We start from the raw sequence: 19,623 nt of genomic DNA, 5'->3' as shown, positions 1-19,623 counted from the left end.
CTTTGGCGACTTCCTTTGTTTTCATACGAACATGAGTACATGAATTCAATATATACTTTCAACAGCGGATATATGACCGTTTTTGAATTTAAAATGTAAACTCAAGTTTATCCAATTATGTAGCGGAAAATTTCTCGCCACCCAGCCCATACTTCCCGATGTGATGTGAGTATCAAAATAAATTACCAGTATAAAGCTTAGGCCTACATTGCATTGATTCAGAACTCATAGCGCTGACAGTCCGGGGTCGTTCATAAAATTTAACGAAACTTTGGGGGGTTTTTCGACTTGTGAACGACTAAGTCAGCATTCGCGACAAATCTTAGAGAAATCCCCACCAAAACACAACGTACTCTATTTCAAAATGTAGTCATTTGGTAATTTAATATTTCAAGGATATTTTTCTCATCATATCACCGGACACCAAATATTGAAAGCAACATCTCTTATTCCTTATTTCAGTGCTTTTCAAGAACTGCCAGGTTTTTTTTCGAACATGGTCAACTTTAACTTCCTGCAATCATTTTCTTTTTAATGTAAGATGTCATAACGGTATGTTGGGACGATGATGATGATAACGATGATGATTACGACGACGACGACGACGATGAAGATGAGGATGATGATGATGAAGCTGATGATGATGATGATGATGATGATGATTATTATTATTATTATTATTGCTATCTTATCGTGTCCGATGGTTTCAATTACATGTAAAACAAAGGACTTCTCTGAGTAACACGCGATAATGGTTAGGTTGCCATTTCTATTAGAAAGAACGTTTTCGGTTACGATAGGAAAAAACCGCGACTAATGACCGACAAAAATGACACATGGTGTAATGGTAATTTACTTTACATCGCATCTTCTTCCTATTTATTGATTTATTTTCTAGAGCCAAAATTTAAGAAATACAGAACGGATAATGCCCACCGCGTAAAGTCGGTATTTTACGCGTCTCTGACAACGCAGTGCCTTGGTTGCATACAAGTTGTAAAAGTGTAAGTTGCTTTAAATATTTGTCATTTGACGGACTTTGAATACAATGCCAAGTGGCGATGGGAAATGTATTTACCTACATCGTGTTCGATTTACATGAAAGGAAACAAATTGAAATTCGGTGGGCGTAGGGTTTTCTTAATCTTTCCTTCTTACTTTCTAGAAACTAATTTTATTAAACTCACTGTATAAACGAAGCAACCCTTTCAAGGGCCAAGAACTAACGAAGAAGTACTTTATACCACATGTAATGTTCCGATTGTTATCTAGAAGTTTTCCTCGTTTTCGACGTTGTCTCTTTCCTTTGTAAACGAGAAATAACTCTTTCAAAGTTTAGACACCACTTGACCGATGTTGCCTGTGTGTGTTGTTTGCTTTCATCACAAATGGCTTCTTTACTTGTGTACAATACCACTTTTGATTTTCGGTAAATAGGCCTAAACAGCAGATATTAGTATGCTTATGCAAAATTATTTCTTCTTTTTCATTCGAAGGGGTAGGTGAATTGATTTGCTGGTGAAGGTTCCACAGTTTCAGCCTCCAACAATGTGTAATTCATCAGCCACAAATTCACCGCGCAACGCTTAATAAAATTCGCAAACTCAAAGGGATTTATGGATAATGCCGATAAGCGCAACGTGTTGGACAGACCACTACCAAGCCTGTTGAATTTGGCTCAGTCGCAATCACACAACAAAAACCAGCACGATCTGGTACCCCAAGCAATCGCATCAGCCCAGTCCTTTTCGTCTTTCGTAATTCCCGGTGCAGCCGCTGGTTCTATCCTAAATCTGTTACCAGAATTACAACCAAGCTCGTCCAAGTATTATATCGATGAATCTAATCTGCGTGAATGGTCACTTCTCGACAGATCACTTTTAGAAACAATCGAACCGTACGCCATCCAGTTATCTAGTTCTATATACGAGACATACACATTTATGAATGAAATGTCTGGACATTCTGGCTTGCGTTTGGCTAAGAACAGTCGACCACTGTCGATCGCGGCTTGCTTCTTCGGCGTTGTCAATAAGAAGTACCAGAAGGGTTTGCGCGTTTCGAGCGACAGACAAGATTCGCATAGAACTGTTACTGTACAACGCGACACTCCAGAAGATCAACAGAACATTCGATTTGAGTATCAACGAGGTGGAAGCGTCAGACGAGACATCAGACCTACTGATCACGATCCAGACAAAGATGAATTTCTTCAAAATCTAAATCTTCAAGACTTGCGCAATTTTCTGTTAGATGTACAGAAAGGAAACTTTGATATTGTGGGTACTTCGACACGCAACAAGAAAGCGACCGACGAAATGTTAGGCGAACTCATAAAATTCAAATCGTCAAAGGATCGTCTGAGCAGGGTAAAACCGAAAAAGTCGGTTAGCTTCAGCCAAGCGTTTCGCAAGAAGAAAAAGAAAGTTACTCCGAAAGATGACCAAGTCATGTTTTTCCTCTACTCTGGCGACGGGCAGAAATATTCATGCTCTTTTGAGAAGATTAAAGAATCAGTAAGGCCACTGTCATTTCAGACTGTCAGCATACCCTTTCCAAATCAATCGACATCCCGCACGACAAGTGCAATTTCGAAAGAAGATACTCAGATCAACAGTGAAAAGGGAGACGACATCGAAACGTTGATGGAACGTCTTAACTTCTATCACAGAGAACATTTCGATGATTATGATGTGAACTCACGTGAGATGGACTACCTTTACGCCATCGAAGAAACCCCACATAGTGTGACCCTGAAAGATGAACTTGATTTTGAAGGTGGACAATTCACGGAAAGTGATGTGGCTGATGATAATCAACGCAGTGTGAGCGTCCCTAATTTAATAGCCTGCGATCTTGCAGACAACAAACAAGACGAATATTTTAATCATGATATCGATGAGCGTGATGAAACCAAGAGTTTGGCACCTGTACTACTGAAGCCAACTGATTCCAGTAACCTAAGGGTTAACTTACTCAAAAATACGATAAAAAATAAAGTAAAGAAGAGACTTCCGTTATTTAAGCCAAACAAGGTATACCCTGCAGCTGACCAAAGAAGAAGCAGAAGCACACAGAAGTACGACGAGTGTATGAACTACATAACGGCGCTGTGTATAGCGCCTACGAAGGGCTTCAAAGTGGCACTGTATGTACAAACCCCATGTGGCTTTGACAAGTGCAAACTCAAGACGGACTTTCTTTTACACTTGATGAAGTTATTCTTTTCTTCTCCAAAGGCCGAAATCGACATTATCTCTGTGCCGCGGATCGCGGATGAGTTGGAGCCGATCATTGAACAGTACAAGGCGCGACCAAAATTTCCGTTCGACTTCGAAAGTGCGTTAATCTGTCGAGCGGTCCTTGTGGTGCCGAATGAAGTCAGTGTTTTGATTAGAAGACGAAATGTTTTCTTTCTGGACAACATTTGTGAAGTTCTTGAAATTTCGCAAGATCAGCTCATGGTATTACTGGCACAAAAGTAGTTCTTTTCCCCGCCCTTACGTCAAAATGTTCTTGTACCCGATAAATGGTGCCACATTCAATTTTCGGCAACTGCACACTGCTGAACTGATCATGCGCACGTAATGCCAAAAACGAATTTAATGATTTCATTTGCTTCATAAATTGGATATCGTGTACAATGTATGACATAAATAAATAAATATAAAAAAGGCTAGGAATACAGGTTCTCAGTGTACAGTTATTAAGTTCACATTGACTACCGAGCTCTGTATTCTTCCAAGATGTATTTTGACCCGATAGGTAACTGCTATGAGTTGGCAGATTTATATCAGCAAATTTATACCCTAAACTTCAGTTTGGATTGAACACATGGACACAAAACCTCTTGATTGTCATATAACATCACATAAACTCGATCCCTCTGCTCGAAAAATATGTTTTTAAGGGTTACAAACACAGAACTAAAGACTCTGGCGTCTACGACACAATAGACTATTAACAACAGGATGGAGTAACGCTTTTTTCCATGGGTCACTATGTGAAAACCTGTAGCTGAGAGGCTGTACAACAGTAAATTCCTTTACGGAAGGTAGACACAAGTTTTACAAACAAAAAGAAACAGTAAGCTTAAATCGAAAGAATCAAAATAGAATTACTCATGCAGTTGATGATAACATTTCACGTCCATACATGTTATGAATCAATTAGGTGGAAAAGTGTCATCTCTGAAAACTCAGTTGTGACATCGATGTTGGCAAAATGAATTTCTTCAACTTTGTTTGCTGATTGTGTTAATGTTCCAATATATCTTTTTCAAGACACGCACTAAAGTGAACAGACCAATCCCCAGACTCACCTATTACATTGGTTTCGATGGAATGCCAAAGTTCAAACCATTGTTTCAAACATTCCAGTTTGTTGATCCATGGAATGTATCCATTTATGATATCCGTCCATCAAATTCTAATGATCAAAACAAACGCAACTTGATAGAAATAAAGACACATATTTTTAAAGTTCATCTCAAAAAACTTTCTTTTTTATTCAAATAATAAATATTCACTACCCTTCAAACTACTATAGACATTACTATGCCAGCTTTATTATAAAAATCATCATGAAGTCATGAGATGAAGTGTGTCACAAAGTTGAACAATTGGAATGTATACAAAGGTGACACGGGGTCAAAATATGATGGGCGGGGTTTTTATCTTAAAGTCCAACAGACAATTCTTTGTATCTTTGTCATCATAATTTGTTAAAATGTTCTGTTGGAGATATTCAAATTTAAATGGCCAACCAAACAAAATATCTGGTATGGCAATAAAGTGGTAACCAAAAAGATGTTAACGGTTAATTCTTGTTGAAGTAAAACCTTCACTTTCACTGTTGGTGTCTCAAAATCAAGTTAACATTATGTGCCATGAATCTGGTCTCAGATCAGTGCCAGGGTCTGAGGGTTTATGATTTCACAAATAACTATCTCTAAAAGAATCATTGCACACAACATGGTTGAGAAATTACAGCAACAAGGTACCTGTCACACGTTAAAAACTCAAGAATACATGGTTGACAGACACTGATATTTCGGAAATCTCAACATGGCACAGAAAACAACAAACAAACAAAAGTTTGTTATTTACATGCTGGTGCATTTTCAAACATTAAAAATCTCTGAAAAGATATATAAGGTCAAAATGCATAAACTTTCCATGGACACAGTGATAAAAATCTTTGTTTAATTCTAAATGGACCTTTTCCACCAGTGTAAAATTCCTCACCAGTAATTGTTCAAAGCATAGACAGATGTACAGATCACCATTGTGACAGCCCTAAAATATATCTAACTGCTGTAGAAAATCTGTAGAACTAAACTGAGAGAGAAAAAATACTGTACAAAATGGCAATCAGACAGCCCTATGTGTGCAGAGGTCAGTATCAAATGATATTCTTGTACAAATGTACAAGAATATCATTTGATACTGAGCGATAATTAAAATCTTAGCAACAAATGTGAAAAAGTTGTCATAAAACGGTTGAGTGGCAGCAACATTAAACTGTAGCATAAAGAAAAGTGATATGCCACGAGTCATTATTGAGGGAGAGCTGTCTACAGAAAAGCTGTGGACACAGGTAATTAAAGTTTTATGAAGATGGCTGATTAAATTCCATACTGGATCTCACTGCTAAACAAAACAAACTTATGTAAATCATCAGAAGCTGGCCATGAGCCAATTTTCAGTCCTGATTCTTAGTATGTTGTAAAAATGACTCTTTGGGACACATGTAGAGATATACAAGTAATCTATAAGTTTTTCCTAAGAAGACTTAATCTAGAAGAACACAAAGTGTCTTCCTTCATTTCAACTGACAATAATAGTTTACAACTCATGGAAAGTGCTGCTGTTATGTTGCATGTCTATGCAAGCCAACGTCTTTATGACATTTCAACAATAATGCTAAACTAAGTCTGAATTGGAATTTGACTGCCACTACATTAATATTACAAATATACATGAACTAATTCATTTCAAATGCATAAAAGAAAATTACAATTTACAGTGTTATAAAATATCTTACACATCCGTAGGACTAATTGCAGAATCAACAAATTTGAAGACAATCAAACCAAAGTGATTGACTGATAAAATGAACATGATAAAAGATATGTTGTCGACATTGCACTCTTAAAATCATTTCAACTGAAGTTTAAAATCTGGACACACAAGCTGCCTATCATCCGATAACTTTCCCCTAATGCCTGGACTTTGTAACTACCACTGATGTGAGGAAATTCACAGACCTTCATTTCAGATATTCTTCAGCAAAATAAGTATTAAAAAGATGATATTTGAAAAGAACTGTTAAAAGCTTCAAAATAAGTGTTCTCAACACAAAGAATAATAACAGAACAGTTTCTGAGTTAACAGCACACTTAACTATACTACCGGGGTATGCTCACTCATGAGTAACCATTCATACATGGACATTATAACTTGCCTGCAACATTGCACCAATGCTAGGTGGAGTGATTTCTGGAGCGTTTTAACCTAGCAAGTCAATATACTGATTGGATGTGGAATATATCCAACCATACAGGGCGGTATACTATATGTTCACTTTATACCATACAGGGCGGTATACTATATGTTCACTTTATACCATACAGGGCAGTATACTATATGTTCACTTTATACCATTGTTGACATTTATCTGTGTTTACATACACGCCAGTATGCAAAAGTTCAAAAAGTAATACATGCCACCTCTTTGCAACTGTGAATTATTAAAATGCTCGCATAACAAATGAAGCTCATTGCACTTGACTTCAAAACCCCTATCTTAGATGAAAGTTTGGAAGAGCAGAATCCAATGTGGCATACATGTACAGTGAGTGTAAATCGGTGCATGATATAAATCAAGATGCAGCCAAACTCCCTCCCCCTCCTTAGTTTGTCATGTGAATGTTGTAATTATCCACAGCCCCTCACAACAGACTGGATGTATTCCATGTGAGAATGCACAAGCTCATTGAATTCATTCAATCTTCATTTATTCTTTCATGGAAAACATGTCTTGTAAAATTTGGAAATAATGTCCTGTTCAAATGCTGAAGTTCATCTAAGTATATGTCCTAAGAGCTAATTGTTTTCTCCGAAATGTAAGTACATCTACTCTCTCCATTCCTGTGTGTTTACCATGATTTCTCAAACAGTGAAAACATGATAAGCTACAGAAACAGGAAGAATACTTGCACAAATTGCAGAGAATTTTCAAACATTTGCATGCACTTTAACAATCCTGCCATTCACAAGAATGTATTTAAATCTTTGTGACGCAGTCAGGAATCTTGACTTCTTCAGAGAAATCTTGCCAATGCAGCTTCTGTCAAACTAACAATATAACCTTGGCCTAGTATTATGTACAATGAAGGTATACATACAACTTGCAATATGAATTTGCTCTGGTATCTTCCACCTTGAAGTTGTCAACCTTGATGATCTAATCTCATATGAATACTGCCAGGCAACTCAACCACTGCACCTTTGAAGTGACAGAAGTTGCAGGATATGCACCCTGTAATTTTGCATTCTGGATCAGATATGAGTTCCAAAGTAAAAACTAAAATACTAGACTGATAAACTTTATAAAGCACACACTAAATTAATAAAGTCATGAGGAGATACTCTTACACTTTGCTGACCGCTCTCTCAATGAAACAAAACAATTTCAGTTGAATCGTGACACAACATTACAATGAAAGATAAAACAACATAGCTCAGTGAATGATGTGACAGTATAGAATCTGAATTTACAGTAAATACATATATCTTGACTTATTTTAATGCTTTCCACTGAAAGAGAAATACTCTGGTACATCTAGCAAAGTTATGTTTGTGTATTGAAATATACAAACAGAACTCCACGTACAAAGCCCAAAATTCTTCATCCTTTTCTGCATTCATAAAATTAAATCAATAATGCCATTGCATATTTACCATCATTAAGATCAAATCTGAGTGATTCAACTCCAAAGATATTCAACTGCTAATGTCATGTGAAAAACTCATGGTTTACGGGATACTACGTGATCTTCATGACGGAAAATGTAGAACTCAGGGAACGAAGACTGACAACCCTTCTTCTGTGATAGAGTCTTAAGTAGTAGGGTAATTTGTGCTGAACAGAAAGGAATATTGTGACCAGGATGATGAATGCCACGATGGCATATGCAAATGACAGACCTGTGGGTGGTTCCTGAAAGCAGTAAATGATATTGTGTCAATCATTGGTGATAGAAAACAATAGAAATTCATAGAAAACTGATTTTAATGTATGTGTATTGTATCTAAATCAAGACAATGAACAGAATGGTAATCCTGTATATGGATACCCTTAACATTTGACACCTGTTGTACTTCCCATTTTTGTAAATTGTTCCTAAAAGGTCTTATTTCTGTGCTTCTCTTCCAAGAATGATGTAATATCCCTCATTCAAAATGTCAACATGGGCTGTACATCTATGAGTGTACTTTGTTATTGCTATTGTTATAGATTCTACATCAGTTCATTCACACTGCTATGTATTGAATGCAGATAGGTATACACATTGTTAAAACAGCAGTTCTACATCAGTTCATTCACACTGCTATGTATTGAATGCAGATAGGTATATACATTGTTAAAACAGCAGTTCTACATCAGTTCATTCACACTGCTATGTATTGAATGAGATAGGTATACACATTGTTAAACAGCAGTTCTACATCAGTTCATTCACACTGCTATGTATTGAATGCAGATAGGTATACACATTGTTAAAACAGCAGTTCTACATCAGTTCATTCACACTGCTATGTATTGAATGCAGATAGGTATACACATTGTTAAAACAGCAGTTCTACATCACTTCATTCACACTGCTATGTATTGAATGCAGATAGGTATATACATTGTTAAAACAGCAGTTCTACATCAGTTCATTCACACTGCTATGTATTGAATGCAGATAGGTATATACATTGTTAAAACAGCAGTTCTACATCACTTCATTCACACTGCTATGTATTGAATGCAGATAGGTATATACATTGTTAAAACAGCAGTTCTACATCAGTTCATTCACACTGCTATGTATTGAATGCAGATAGGTATATACATTGTTAAAACAGCAGTTCTACATCAGTTCATTCACACTGCTATGTATTGAATGCAGATAGGTATACACATTGTTAAAACAGCAGTTCTACATCAGTTCATTCACACTGCTATGTATTGAATGCAGATAGGTATATACATTGTTAAAACAGCAGTTCTACATCAGTTCATTCACACTGCTATGTATTGAATGCAGATAGGTATATACATTGTTAAAACAGCAGTTCTACATCAGTTCATTCACACTGCTATGTATTGAATGCGGATAGGTATATACATTGTTAAAACAGCAGTTCTACATCACATTCATTCACACTGCTATGTATTGAATGCAGATAGGTATATACATTGTTAAAACAGCAGTTCTACATCAGTTCATTCACACTGCTATGTATTGAATGCAGATAGGTATATACATTGTTAAAACAGCAGTTCTACATCAGTTCATTCACACTGCTATGTATTGAAATGCAGATAGGTATATACATTGTTAAAACAGCAGTTCTACATCAGTTCATTCACACTGCTATGTATTGAATGCAGATAGGTATACACATTGTTAAAACAGCAGTTCTACATCACTTCATTCACACTGCTATGTATTGAATGCAGATAGGTATATACATTGTTTAAAACAGCAGTTCTACATCAGTTCATTCACACTGCTATGTATTGAATGCAGATAGGTATATACATTGTTAAAACAGCAGTTCTACATCAGTTCATTCACACTGCTATGTATTGAATGCAGATAGGTATATACATTGTTAAAACAGCAGTTCTACATCAGTTCATTCACACTGCTATGTATTGAATGCAGATAGGTATACACATTGTTAAAACAGCAGTTCTACATCAGTTCATTCACACTGCTATGTATTGAATGCAGATAGGTATATACATTGTTAAAACAGCAGTTCTACATCACTTCATTCACACTGCTATGTATTGAATGCAGATAGGTATATACATTGTTAAAACAGCAGAATTCACAAATACTACAACACACACAAGTACAAAACACTGTACATGGTTTCTATGTGTTGTCACTAACACATTACCAGAAGTTTCATGAATTGTCCTCTGAACATTGGTACACTTTTATTTTCCATTTTGGCACATTTTTTTACCAAAATGTTTACACTACAACATTATATAAAGAATATGGGCATTATGAATGCTTTTAGATCACAAATCAACTTCATTAATTGGCCTTGCTCACTTTGACTGTCACAAAATCCTATCACTTTTTCACTTTCTATGGGAAATACAATTTGGATTTGTTACTTTTTTGCATCTTAAATGACACTGCAATATTGTTACAGCTGGAGCAAGATTATTAAAGGTTATCTTGACAGTGTATGTAAACAAAATACTTACATCTATTTGGCTAAAATATTCTTTGAGTTGTTTCTCTTTCCATTCAATAATAAACGTAAACAATGTTTCATAAATAGGATGCACCTCCTCCAAGGATTTCTGCAAGACAAACAATTATTTCAATCAGTAATCCTGGATTATAAATGGAAAAGTATGTCATCAAAAATACAGACCATACTTCCTTCCTAAATTTTGAGCATTTGGCAAACAGTGACTTCAATATACAGGGAAACAACAGGAAAATGTTGAATGTCTTCTATACAATGTTTACATCGATGAATATTGACATTTTTAACAAAGAGTTGTAGCTAAATCCTGATTTATACAGAAAAACAGCTTACCTGCAAATCTTCACTTTTTGGATTAAAAAGATCAAAACAACGGGCACCCTTGTGATCTCCTTCTCCCCACAGCTCTATTGCAAATGAAAATGGTATCTGTGGGGAAATCAAAATAACCACATCTTTAATGTAACAACAATCTTCAATTTTTTTTCTAAGTTGCATGATTACTTGTGACATCCAGAACATTATCATTAACATTGAATTCTGTGAATAAAATCTGTGTGATTAAAATGCTAGACTTCTTTCAAAATATTTGTAATATGAGGACATGAACTTTTAAGACCATCTAGTTGTTGAAATATTTTGAACAACCTATCTAAAGAAAATGACATTCACTGGCAAACATAGCATTTCATTGGAAAGGTAGAATACTACCCATTGTTATTTATAAAATTTTCTGACTGCTAGTAAGAAGCAATGCTTTTGACTTTTAGCCACATTGCTGTATCAATGATCAATGGTTGAGCTACATGTATGCACTGTATGGCTTAGAAAACAAACATACAGAATGTTAGTCTTCTTGGCTCAATCATTGAGGAAGTGTACAAGCATAGTTGATAATACGTGTCTGAATGCACTGTTCTTGAGACAAGCAGTTGATAACCAATCAATGTTTCAGGAAAATTCTTTGAAGACACCATGTGCCGGCAGAAAAAGTCTGTGAAAGGGGTAGTAACTATGAATTGTACATGAACTTGCCATCTTTGATTCATAATACATTATAATTCACTGATTACACTCTTGGTTTTTTTTTTGTGCACGGCAAAATATACTCAAATAATGTATTTTACAGTTTTCATGAACTGAGAGTAGGGCATTCCTACCTGTCTAACACCTGCCATGTAATCAAATATGGTACCATCAGCAACATAATCATTCAATTTGTGAGCGATGCCATACGTAAAGGTATTAGGCGTGGACTGGGACATCAACTGAGCTAACTCAAGCTGTGCCTCAGCATTGTATGGAACTCTCTTCTCTTTCTTGGACAATGAATCTGTAAAAAAGGGAATATTAACATGTCAGAAATGATACGGTAACATGACATAGTTAGTGAAGTCATGTAAAGGAATTTCAGATGAATATTTGTTCTGATCAATATCTCTGAATTGTTACTACTGATTGTATTAAAGACTTGTAAAAGGTGTGTTTTTTTTGGCAAACTGGGATAGTCCAACAACTCACAAAAAAACCAGTAATCAATTTGCTTTGTACTGGAGTTTGGTTCTGTGCAAGTTTTTAGTCCCCATGGACACCGTCCGGGGGACTTATAGTTTGGTCATGTCCGTGCGTGCGTGCGTGCGTCAGTGCGTGCGTGCGTCCGTCCGTTCACGCAGATATCTCAGAGATGCCTGGAGCGATTTCATTCAAACTTGGTACAAGGATTACTTCATATGTCATACAGATGCACGTCGATTTGTTTTGTGGTACGATCCAATATGACTGCCAGGCGGCCATTTTATTACGATTTTTTCATGTACAGAGCCATAACTCAGGCATGTTTCAACTGATTTTATTCAAAGTTGGTACAAGGACATTGACCAATGTCATAGATATGCATGTCAATTTTTTTTGTGATATGATTCAATATGGCCGCCAGGCGGCCATTTTGTTACGATTTTTTCATGTACAGAGCCATAACTCAGGCATATCTCAACCGATTTTATTCAAACTTGGTACAAGGACATTGACCTATGTCATACATATGCACGTCAATTTGTTTTGTGATACAATCCAATATGGCCGCCAGGCGGCCATTTTATTATGATTTTTTCATGTACAGAATCATTACTCAGGCATGTTTCAACAGATTTTATTCAAAGTTGGTACAAGGACATTGACCAATGTCATAGCTATGCACATTGATTTGTTGTATGATACGATCCAATATGGCCGCTGTGTGGCCATTTTATTACGTTTTTTCATATCCAGAACCATAACTCAGACATGTATCAAGCGAATTTATTCAAAGTTGGTACAAGGACATTGACCAATGGCATATATATGCACCTTAATTTGTTTTGTGATACAATCCAATATGGCTGCTGTGCGGCCATTTTGTTGTGATTTTTTTCATGTACAAAGCCATAACTCAGGCATATCTCAACCGATTTTAATCCAAGTGGTACAAGGACATTGACCTATGTCATACATATGCAAATTCATTTGTTTTGTGATACGATCCAATATGGCCACCGTGTGGCATTTTATTACGATTTTTTCATGTCTTGAACTACGACTCAGACATGTGTCAAGCGAATTTATTCAAAAGTATTTTTATCACAGACCTAATGAAGAGGACTCTATCCTCTCTGAGGACCTGTAATCAAAGTACCCATTAACAAGTGGGGACTGTGTCATCAACGATGACTTGTTTGATCAAGAAAAGTATTCTTGTAATTGTTCAGAGCCACAGCTTGCAATTAAAGCGTATTGGATGTACATAATGGAGTTATGTTGGAATTGCTGAGACATAATTTGAATTTTTCAATTTTTTGCAATCAAATAGCACAAGAACTGAGTGCAGTGCAATTACTCAGTTACACAAAACCTATTTTATCAAATACTGTACTGGTAAGCACTTAGCAGTTCCATTGAACTCTGAAAACACAATCATAGCTGAGAGAAGATTCCCTATAACCTTGGTGACCTTAGACATGAAAGTAGATGAATACAATCATCAAACACAGTGAAGCAATGAAAATAATATTGATATAGTATGTATTCAACTTGCTCAGGCAAGTTACAATTTTTTTAACCCAGAATCCACTGTGACACCCTCCTTTTCAAAATTTTGATGAATAGTTTATGTCACAGATGTCATGAGTCAGTCAGTCAGTCTACAAATACCTGATTCATATTTTTCAAAGAAATCAAACTGATGCTACATTTACATATACTGGTGGTACGCCCATTATCAAGTTATTTTCCAAGAGAGCTTTCCAAAATTAAAAACATTATTGTTTGATTATTCTAAATGAAATCTCAAACAAGTAACCCTCATAATAGCATGAATTATCCACACTCTTTTATGGGATATAATACTGGTAGTAAACCTGTCAAGACTGACGGGGGAAATATCTTGTCATTACAGTTGTTGACATAACCATAACTCTGCTTAATTAATACCAAAATTTCAATAATTGTGCTAGTGGCAAATCTCAAATGAAAAACACCATACAAACAGTCAAGACTTCCATTCTAATGATATCATCAACAATAAATTGTAATGTCACAGATGTGATGACATGAGTTCTATGCACTACATATGTAGCACTCACTGAATTCATAACACTGTCCATGCACCATTACCTGTTTCATCACTGTACACTATACATGCATAATGTAATCATGATTTAACATTTTATTGCTCTGTATATGTAGGCAAGATTTGTTACCTGTTATTTATGGCAATATTCTAACTTATTGGCGTTTATCAAATAAATCATGTTCAGTTCTCTCATGACCCTGAATGTCACAAAATCTATCATCAAGCGTGTAATGCTAATCTTCACAATGTAAATAGTAAGAATCACAGCCTTCATGACTTTAACAAAGAACTACAGCAGAGGTATTGTGGGAAAATTGTTAGGGTGATCAACATTACAACTATTCATATCATCCCGAGTGATGACCTGTTTCGCTGTGCATTTAAATGGTTGCATGTTTGGATAAGTGTAGGTTAACCGTGTTTCTGTCAGGTTTTAGAAGGCACCTTCAGGTCAAGATGCTTGAAACCAGTTAAAGAATAAATAACACCATTAGAGACCTCTACAGAAATATATGAACATTATTTTCACTGACTTCACATGGTGTAACAATGTACATGATTTTCACTAAGTTGATTTGACAGTGAGGTGTATGTTACAGTGGTCTTTCATAGTAACCTTCTGGTTATTATATTAATTGATTTTGAAATAATTTTGAATAATTTAACCTGAAATAGGATGAGCAAATAACCAGTTTTAGCTTTAGTGTTTGATGTATACTGAAGAAAAGAAACAAAGTCATGTAACATTTCATTCAGTATTCATATGAGAAAATTTCACTATTTGACAGGTGCACCTGAAAAACTTGAAGCCCGATTTGACTGTAAAACATATTCTCATAAATATTCAATTCGGTAATATCATCAGATTTACACAGTTAATGATTTTACTTTTTGAATCTTAACCCATGTAACAAGTCATTCTAAGGCAATTTTAGAAGAAGAAAGGTGAGATTAACCTAAATTTCAGTTACATAATTCTTGCATTCATTTGAACTTAAATTCATAGTCTTGTAACTGCACTGCTGATATACTTTGAATTCCCACAACATTTGAGAAACAATAAAGATGCCTTGGATGGCCCAAACATATAGGATTATGGTCAAATTCTTTCTTACTTTATTTGTTTATCTATTATTTTTCATTCATTATTTATTTCATGAGTCAACAGGTATAATGCCATTTATTTATTTATTAATTCATTTATTTATTTGATAAGTCAACAGGCAGAATGTCCAATAACAGAACCTACTCTGTACAAACTCTCTCGAATTCATTTATGCCCGATTGCTGATTTTCATTTTCTACAACAGATGACAACTACTTGTATTTTCCTCTGTATTGTTGTCTGGAACTGCTCTGCAGTTTTGGTATCATACCCCACAACTTATGGCTAGCATCATGCTCCGGTTTTCCATCAAAGTTGTTTATTTTTTGTTCATTTGAGAGTGAAAGGACTCCAGCCTAAAAATTATGTCAATCAAGTACCCTTGAAGTCAATCACTAACTTTGTCCCTTTACTTAGTAATTGGCTATGAATGCCATGGGGTTTCATTATTCTTATGTACTATGCCAACTTATGGCACACGGCTCGGTCTGTTGGATACTGGTTATATGTACAAGATGTATCTCTGACGAAATGAATCATGTGGGGACATACGCGAGTTACACAACTTTTCGAGACTGCTGTCCTTTCACAGTCAACTGAGCAATATCATAGTGCTAACAGAAAATCAGAGCACATCACATGATGTACATTTTATTAGGATTACCAGTACCAAACTTCTGAGAGATTCAAAGTAATTGGTGTTGTGAAAACAAGAAGTCATATACATGAGGTGTTACAGATTTCATTGTGTACATTATCAATATTAGCAATATACTGTATTCATCAAGGAAAATGGAATGCAGACCTTGTTTCAACAAGTATAAATTTTTGAATAGGAAATGATGAAAGTAAGACTTAATAAACAGAAGTCCATCATTTTTCAGGAGGAAATTCAAGTGCATAAGCAGAGGCAATAACAACATGACAATGACAGAACAGATGACAATGAAAGAACAGACATATCAGCAGGTATCAAAATGTTTCCACATCACATATAAATATCATCTATCTATTATGTTTCTTCAGACATGATATCACCAATACTAATACAAACTATGCTCCACCAAAAACAACTTTAAGCTGTTCACCCTGAATTCACTCATTGATAACCATAGGTTTTGGCCAAACCATGGTTGTGATAGAGTGAGTGACATTTTGACTTAAAGAGTTCCTTACATAATAGACCCTAGCTTTTCTCTAGGGTCTATGCTCACATATACCCAACTTTTGTACCTCAGACACACCTCAGGCAATTCATCACTGTTTATTATTCAAACAATGCCTAATCATTTAACAAATAAAACTATTTGCACAAAGTTCCATCATCAATTGCCGCGTGCACCATGCCAGTGAGATCTCAATACTAGATGTAATGTCCTGACTTATGGATTTAGCTGAGTAGCTAATACTAGGCACAAACTACATTTATCATGTCAATTTTCATGTTCTCATCTTTATTAAATAAGAATACTTCATATTGTACTCTTTTCTACAGTTCACAAAAGGATTAAACAATAGACAATGACACTGATATTTGCAACTACAAAAAATATGCATCTAGCCAGATATGATAATGCACATACACATTCCTCTTTGTCTCCAATATCTTGTGTGTATACACGTTTAAACTATTATATCATGCCAGTGTATTGATGGTACAAATGTAGCGATCTGATTAGTCAAGATGTGAAAAGAACCATAGTATATTCGCAATATATCACGGCTGGCATATGCACGAGCTCTCGGCAAGAGCAAAGATCAAATCACACCCAGCAGCGGTATACCACTCGATTTTGACCAGTTCACTTCATATATGCACACACTCGCTATTGCTCATGATTTACGTCAAGAACTGGTCAAAATCTTGTGGTATATCACTGCTGGGTGTGCTTTATTGCTTATATAAAATGCACGCTATGAGCTACCAGACCTGACCTTGCCTGGTATTCTATCAGTGGAATCTTCAATTTCAAATTCAAATATAGAATTCAGAATTGCAAAAACCTTTCATTTAGAGTGGAATCATGCAAATTACTGTTTCAAACACATTCATTCATTCATTTGATTCATCCACTATTTCTTTTCTAAATATTTTTGGAACATCTCTTGGTAATTTATGAACTAACCAATAATACCAGTAATACACTACTGAGTCAGTAAACATGAAGGAATGCTAGACACCCAAACCATATCATCTGTTATATATGACCTGATAATTACATTGCATGAAAGAAACATTTAGCTTATTTTCAATAGAAATAGAAGACATGTACACTCCTCTACAGTTATATCCTATTCCCATGGCAATGACAAAAACTTCACAATACATGTATGCTTGTTAAATTACATCATATTATACTGCACTCAGCTATGATTTGATACTCTGGACAACAATGATATTGATAACTATACACACTTCAAAAGATGCTGTTCTATCCCTTTATGAAAGTCTGTCCAAAATCATCAAAACCTGACAATGCAGTTTACTAGATTATGCTATTTTGCAAACAGCCATACAGTGATGTAGCAGCATTGAAGACTGGAAGATTATCCTGTATTATTTGTAACCATCTTACCTGCAAAAGGCACATAAATTTGTCTGATGCCAGAGTGGAGAGAGATGAAAACATCAAACTTGTACTTGGCTGTAATCTCTGTCAATACTGTACACTCTGGTTCTGTGAAAAATTGAAATTCATAAATATTATGGCAGTTCTATAGGCTTTCAGTAATGAAAGTGGTTTGTCGAATTTGATCTTATGTGAGTACAAATTATTGTTTGTAATTGTGTGCAATACTAAGAAGGGCAAGGTAGGCCCTCCAAAGACTAATAGTGAACGGAGACATGATCAATATAGATTCACTTTCATACACAAGCAAATTATCATTGTTGGTTTGTTTTGTTTTACCCTATTGCAGCTCTGTACATTTGGGTAACACAATGTCCAATGGCTTGTATGGTAAATGATGAGAACCTCGTAGCAAGAATTGATGGTGGACATAACATTAGCAAAAGTCCTGATTCAGATAATGAATTGTTCATATATACATGTAGATGCTTCCAGTGGGCTCTGGTCAATGTCATTCACAGTTACTGGAATAGTAACCATGTATGAATAATTGTATATCTTGCATGGTACTGCAGGACTGAACACAAACCTGAAAATGCATGCACCCCTCTGTATTCTTCATCCTTAGAATTTCCCGAACTGCCACGCCCACCAAACAGCCAGTCAAAATTCCGGTTGAGATCAACTCCTGTACTTGTGCCCCTCCAACAATAATTTCCAGTTTCTTCAATATAGTGTCTACCATCTGGATTCACCATAGCAATTATGAACAAGTCTAATTTGGATAATACATTCCTACTGAAGTTTTCCTGGTGACTTCCTTTGGAAGCAGTCAGACCACTTGTAATATTTTGAAGTAAGTATATCACACTTTCTATGGGAAAGAATTCTCTTGCATGTTCCCCACATGACAGTAATATTTTTGGTTTATGTTGAGAAAGGCTGTATGACCCTGTGAATTTGTGACTGTCTGAAAAATTTGTCATCCTAATTATATACTGAGGTCTTCCTTGACGTGAAATATAATCCTTTTCCAACTTTAAGTAGTAGGGATTCCTTGAGACTATTTCCTCCAAGTGTTGACCCAATCTTTGCATGTTGTGATAGTAACTGTAATCCGGCAAATATATTTCCGTTTTTGGTTTAACATCCCCACACTGGCTACATTGTAAATACAAGAGAATGAAGAGTGTCACAAAGTTTGGAGGTTGTTTTCGAGTCCTTTCTTCCATATCCTTCTGTTACAGAGACGCCTGCGCCTTGTTTGAATCCCACCAAAACAAATCGAGCTCCATACACTTTCCAGTCAGGTGTTGTGAGTTAATGAATGACACATTGATTGTTGAACTTATAAAATTGCTTTCAGGGTCACCAAGGTAGTACGTGATAAAACAAACACAAAAATATCCTCCTCTTTTAAAATTCCAGATTGCAAACCCCCGTAGATTGATAAAGTTTATAACGAAGTTTCAAAAACAAAGCTGAGTTACCCTGCTATATTTTGGAAAGTGTAGAGATCGATGAAATCTTACGGTGCAAACACTACAGCTGGTCTGTGGACAACAGTATGCTGGGATCCAGGACTCGTACAGCGTATGTTGCAGTCTTGGCGAAAGTGTAACAGAATACTCGGCGAATTTCCCCTTTTCCTTTCCTTCTTTTGATCGGCCGATAATTTAAGCATCAAACACACAGTAACTGCACAAATTTATCGAGTCATTTTACCGTGGGCTATGGAAAACAGAGTGAAGTTGATCCCGCTAGCTTGATAACCGTCTCTTCGTCAGTACAAACTCCACGTCGGTCTCTGTTACTGCGCCGATGTTGTGC

The 19,623-nt window shown here is 35.9% G+C and overlaps 1 protein-coding gene across 1 annotated transcript; it reads right to left on the bottom strand.

Annotated features, from left to right (window-relative positions):
• Positions 1-4,473: 4,473 nt before the first annotated feature.
• Positions 4,474-19,610, bottom strand: LOC139150401 (carboxypeptidase A4-like). Its single transcript, XM_070722746.1, has 6 exons — positions 18,383-19,610; positions 17,800-17,901; positions 11,672-11,844; positions 10,845-10,940; positions 10,504-10,602; positions 4,474-8,223 (listed from the first exon to the last, which is right to left on the bottom strand). The coding sequence occupies exons 1-6, from the start codon at positions 19,023-19,025 to the stop codon at positions 8,050-8,052; spliced, it is 1,287 nt and encodes a 428-aa protein (XP_070578847.1). The 5' UTR covers positions 19,026-19,610; the 3' UTR covers positions 4,474-8,049.
• Positions 19,611-19,623: the final 13 nt, after the last annotated feature.

Source organism: Ptychodera flava, chromosome 14 (genome assembly GCF_041260155.1).
Source record: "Ptychodera flava strain L36383 chromosome 14, AS_Pfla_20210202, whole genome shotgun sequence".
In the NCBI taxonomy this organism is placed as follows: Eukaryota; Metazoa; Hemichordata; class Enteropneusta; family Ptychoderidae; genus Ptychodera; species Ptychodera flava.
This window is presented reverse-complemented; position numbering and strand designations above follow the sequence as displayed.